The 5,278-nt window shown below is 38.7% G+C and overlaps 1 protein-coding gene across 1 annotated transcript in view; it reads left to right on the top strand.

Annotated features, from left to right (window-relative positions):
* The window catches only part of LOC118330582 (synaptic vesicle glycoprotein 2B-like), a gene marked incomplete at its 5' end in the record, with an annotated part of 16,982 nt that overhangs the window by 4,673 nt on the left and 7,031 nt on the right, over positions 1 to 5,278 (top strand). Inside the window, 3 exon segments of the mRNA XM_035665188.1 lie at positions 1,481 to 1,556; positions 1,993 to 2,081; positions 4,780 to 4,913. Coding sequence (XP_035521081.1) covers positions 1,481 to 1,556; positions 1,993 to 2,081; positions 4,780 to 4,913 — 299 coding nt within the window.

The following is a 5,278-nucleotide window of genomic DNA, read 5'->3' as shown; positions in this document are numbered from 1 at the left end:
GCGTCCGCCTTCGTTGAGAGCCGGTAGAAGAAGGGAGTATGACTTTATTAGCACACTAATCCTACTAAGCCTGTGAAATTACAACAGGGTCCCAGCCAACATGGGTTATGCTGTGCTACATGGATACCAAGTCGGTATGGGCCCAAAATTAACCCACTTGGGTCCACTAAGGCTGCTTTTCCACCAAATTTGTTCTGTTTGAGAATTTTGGACTCCTGATGCTATCCAGCCCATTTTCCACCAGTTTTAAGTGGAAGCACTGTAATTGGATGCATCATCAACAGAGGCTGCTGCAAAATGCAATACAACATGTAGAATTAAGTTAAAACACATGGTTACGAAGTAAACCTGCTGGAAAGCGACTTTCCATGTTCCGACCCAATTTATTTTTGGTCAGAATGCACAGCTTTATGGTTGTGTCTGTGTGTCTTCAAATCCCACCCAGAGTGCTTCAGAAGCGGGGTGTTTATAGAGAATGGTCCCAGCCATACGTTGTAACTTGTGTATTTTGTACTTAAAAGGGATACAAAATGGAGTGTTTCTGTGCCTTAATTTCTTCTAACCTGCCTCTAACTGACCTGGCCTGGTAACAATGTTGATCTAGCATGAAATTCAATCTAGGGTCTGCACGCTGTATTTTATTTCGAAAATTGAAGAAATTCTCTATGCCATTTCTGTTTCTGACTTCCTGCCATTGTAATCTGCTCTGTACTGCTTAAAATTAATTGGTCGCAGCTTTGGTGAAAAATAGATATATTCTAGGCAGAGCAGAAAGATTCTTCTAGTGGAATTCTGATCTCCGGTAACCACGGCGGAGCCAGAATGTGTCTGTGGAATTTTGGGTTAAGGTTTAGTTAGTTTCACAACTTCTTGGATGGTGAAACATTTTTCAGTGCCAACACAACATCTTTCAATACAAGTTTTTCAATTCCAATATTACTTTTTTCAGTTCAGGTTTAGTTTTTTAATTATCAATGCCAATATTTAAAGTCCCAAAATAGTTCCATAATTTTTCTAGTTCCTGAAACAATGAGACAGATGTTTTCACCCAATAGGTTTTAGGTTTAGGGCGTTTTCTATCTGTACGATTAATGAATAGGTAAAAGAATCTGCCCTGACTGTGAAACATACCCTTATTTTGGAATGAAACTGTGAAGAGGGAGCATACTACATGGCCAGTAGTGGGACTTGTTACTTAGTTCACATATGCACATTTGTCTTTAGGTGTTGAGGAACGTAGCGTCTCTCCTGTCTCCAGAACTGAGGTTTGCTACACTCTTCATGGCCATCATCTGGTTCTGCATGGCTTTCAGGTTAGTCCACAGTGTCATGTATTAGACAGTCGTCCAGTTGGATAAAGAACAATCTAATGCTCAGTGTGATAAATAGGCAGCAGTCTTTCTGTTTGGGTTGAAGTTACATTCTGGTTGTTTTATGCACTTTTTACTGATTCCGTCTCTCTGTCTACATTTTGTCACAGTTACTATGGTCTGTCTGTTTGGTTCCCTGACATGATCAAACACCTTCAGTACGAGGAGTATGAGTCCAAGGTCAAGGTGAGGTGAACCACAGACATAGAAATGTGGATAACACGTTCTCAATTTGACGTGCGTCTGCGCCATATTGGGGAGGTCAAGTTAACAATACTCAGAGATGCAGACTGCAACAGTTTTTCAGAAAATCTGGTTTGTTATAAATGGGGGAAACTGAACCTGGTTACTTGTTGGAATTAATTAATTTACAAGGGGCAGATCCAATTGGATCTAATCAGCTCTATGCCAAAAAATGTACCTTCGGAATAGCTACAACTTCCACTTGACCTCCCCAATATTGCAACCACGCAGACGTATAGTGGCTGCATTCAGCAGCGGTCGATGAGGTATCTATGTTTCTATAACTATGAGATGAACAACAATTATTTATCACTTCATTTTATTAATTATATAAATATCTGCCACAAAAACTGACTGATGTTGTTTTGCCTCTCTTTAGGTGTTCTATAAAGAACGAGTGGTGAACTTCCATTTTAACTTTTCTTTAGAGAACCAGATCCATAAAGAAGGGGAATATATCCAGGATGAGTAAGTCTGACTCTGTCACTGTCTGAACAGAAAGCTATTTATGTTCAGGTTTGAGGTACATATGTATTTTCCCTTAGTTTCAATCAGAAATGTTCAAAAAAATCACAAATTTAACATTTTACAAATTGAAAGGTCCAGTTCACATTGCCAGAATAATTTGAGGAAATATGAAAAACTGTACTTTCATCCTCTCTATGAAAATATCTTATTTCTTTATATGTAAAAAAAATTGTTTAGCTTAGTTGTTTTCATAAAATTAAAATTTCTGCATTGAATATTAGATAAAGATCTATCTATATCTTTTTTTCAGTAAATTACTTACCCTAAACCAATCATGTTATATGACCACTTTCCTGGCTTTATTCTATATTTATTACAAATCTAGTGAAGCTACTGCACTTTCTAGTGTATCTTGTCTTTTGGTCTTTTGAGTTAAAGTAGGAAAATCATTTTTCATCATATTAGCTTAAACTTTAATTATATCCTGACAGTAGTACATGAGACAGATAATCTGTGAAAAAATCAGGTTCCTCTGGCTCCTCCTAGTTCTCCTAATGGCATTAACAGGAATCCACTGGGCCTGAATGAAAACAACCAATCAGAGTCAAGAAAGATAGTTGACAGTTGAGTCTCATTCTGAGTCTCAGACATAAAATGTATTTTCCTGTTTTAGGTAGTGCTCTGTGCTAAACCATATACAGCTTAGTTAGTACATAGTTATGCACAGCAGCACCGACATCATCAACTTTCTGGAAGTAGTCAGCAGCTTGAGGACAGGTATAGAGAGTCACAGCTTCATCTTTTAAGACAGCATTACTTCCCATTTACCGTGTACAAAAGGACCACTAACACCTGGCCCTAGGTCATTTCATTCTCAGTTATGTTGTTATCAGAAACTGTTTTGCATGCTGTGTTTGTTGTATGTGTTGTATGCGATGCCCTGGAACTCATAAGACATTAGCTATATGTCTACAGGTAATCACTTTGTTGCATATGCTAATGGTCAGAACAACAAAAGCATTGAATTACACTGTGAAGACTGTAAACCTTGACTGGTTTATGAAGGCTTCACACTTTTAATTTATCACTATTTTCAGATATTATGAACAGCATACTTTTATTTTGTATACATGCATATGCCATGTGGGTGAAGTCAGTAAAGATAAACCCTCTGATTTTTTCACAGCACCCCCTAATCCCATAAATTCCTCTAAGCTCAATGTTAAAACTCCACTGTGCACAAAAGTGTATGCAGACATATGCAGATAATAAAACAGAAATCTAAGCAGGCAATTACACAAGATGCATTGCTATAGACAAAGTGTGTAGGGCAAAACAGCTGGTGTGCACAGTTTGATTAACGGAAAAAATTGAAATCAAGCAGACATTCAGCTCTACATGACCTCTCAGCATCATTTCAATAAGGTAGATTCAATTAAAATTTTCAGTTTAATTTTATTTGTATAGCGCCACATTCATTAAACCAAGAAGCGTAATCTCAGGACACTTTTCAAATAGAGCAGGTCTAGACCGAACTCCTTTAACATTTAGAGACCCAACAGTACCACCATGAAAAACAGAGTTTACTCCCCACAATACCCCTGCTCCATAACTCAGTCACAGTCCAACAGCTACCTAGCTAGCTAAACTTTTTACTGGCATAGTAAATGGTATCAAAACCGTAAGGAATTGGTAAAGCAGTAAAGCTGTTTAAACACGGTCAAATAATATCACTGAGTCAGTAGCCCTTACTTTAAGATATGACACTGTAGGTATCCCTCTAGCATCATTTCTGGACACACCCGCTGAAGAGTGAGAAATTACACATGGAGGTGGTGGGTGGATGGATGGCTTAAACAAACACAGGACATTAATCCAGGAGACTGCTGTTTGTGTCCCAGACGTTGCACGTTTATTGTTGCTTAATTGACTGCAGAGTCCTGCGAGTCCAGAAAGGACCCTAGAGGGATAGCTACAGCGTTGTATTTTGAAGCGGAGGGCAACTGACCAAACAGTAGTGATTGACGAGTTAGTAGTTAGAACGTGATCAACTGTTTACCTATGCAGCGGGTGAAGATGGCACACAACAACACTACTTTGGGCTCATCGCTGTCCTCAAAGTTAAATGAGTCTCAACTTAGACTTTGTCTGTGCACTGAAAACCTGAAAGTTATCCATGATGGATGAACAAGACGCAAAAGGTTTCATGCACGTAAGCCCTTCTTGTTCGTTGGGTTGTCTTGATTGCCAGTGGCTTTTCTGCATTTTTGTGCCCAGTTGAAGCTCAAAATTGTTGAGCTAGGAGGAAACGCATAGATGTGAGGTTCTATAACAAAATGAGGGAGTCTATCTTCAAGGATGCTTCACCTTTGCATGGGAACAGTTTTCAGTGCAGATATACAGTATGTTACACTACTGTATATTATTTAACTTATATGATTTTTGCAGAATTAAAACAGACAGAATTAATTTAAATAAATCTTTAATCTAAATCTGTTAAAACATTAACAGTAATAACACAGCTTCCACTGAATAATATTGCCATGAATATTATCATTATCAGTGCTGGCCATCTTGGATTTACCACAGTTGAGCCTACTCTGTCCATTCTGATTCTGCACTGCCATAACAATAGAAGTGAGCGTCCATGTTTTCTTTGTCTGTTGGTTTGTGTGTGTGCCCCATCCCACCCCCATAGGTTCATCAGTATAGAGATGAAGTCAGTCAAGTTTGAGGACTCACTGTTCGAAAATTGTCGCTTTGAGGACATCAAGTCCACAGACACAGTGTTTGAGAACTGCACCATCCGTTCCACGGTCTTCCGTAACACAGGTAGGTTCAGCTGGAGCAGGGAAAATGAGATTAAATCCAAGTTAGAGGTAAAATATTTAATATGTTAAAGCAACAGTGTGTAGGATTTAGTGACATCTAGTGGTGAAGTTGCACCTCAGCCTTGTCAGTGTGTAGGAGAAACTACAGTGGCCATGAAAAATGCAAAAGCCCTATACAGCCCGTGTTTGGTTTGGCCGTTCTGGGCAACTGTAGAAACATGGCCGTTCAACATGGTGGACTCCATACAAGAGGACCCGCTCCCTCTATAGATAAAAACAGCTCATTCTAAGGCAACAAAACTTTTCTTATTTTCAGATGATTATACACTAATGAAAACATAGCTATGAATATTATATTGCATTTCT

The sequence above is a fragment of the Morone saxatilis genome, unplaced genomic scaffold (genome assembly GCF_004916995.1).
Source record: "Morone saxatilis isolate NCDOM2014 unplaced genomic scaffold, NCSU_SB_2.0 Contig2, whole genome shotgun sequence".
Classification (NCBI taxonomy): Eukaryota; Metazoa; Chordata; class Actinopteri; family Moronidae; genus Morone; species Morone saxatilis.
The sequence above is the reverse complement of the archived record's forward strand: the minus strand, read 5'-3'. Positions and strand labels throughout refer to the sequence as shown.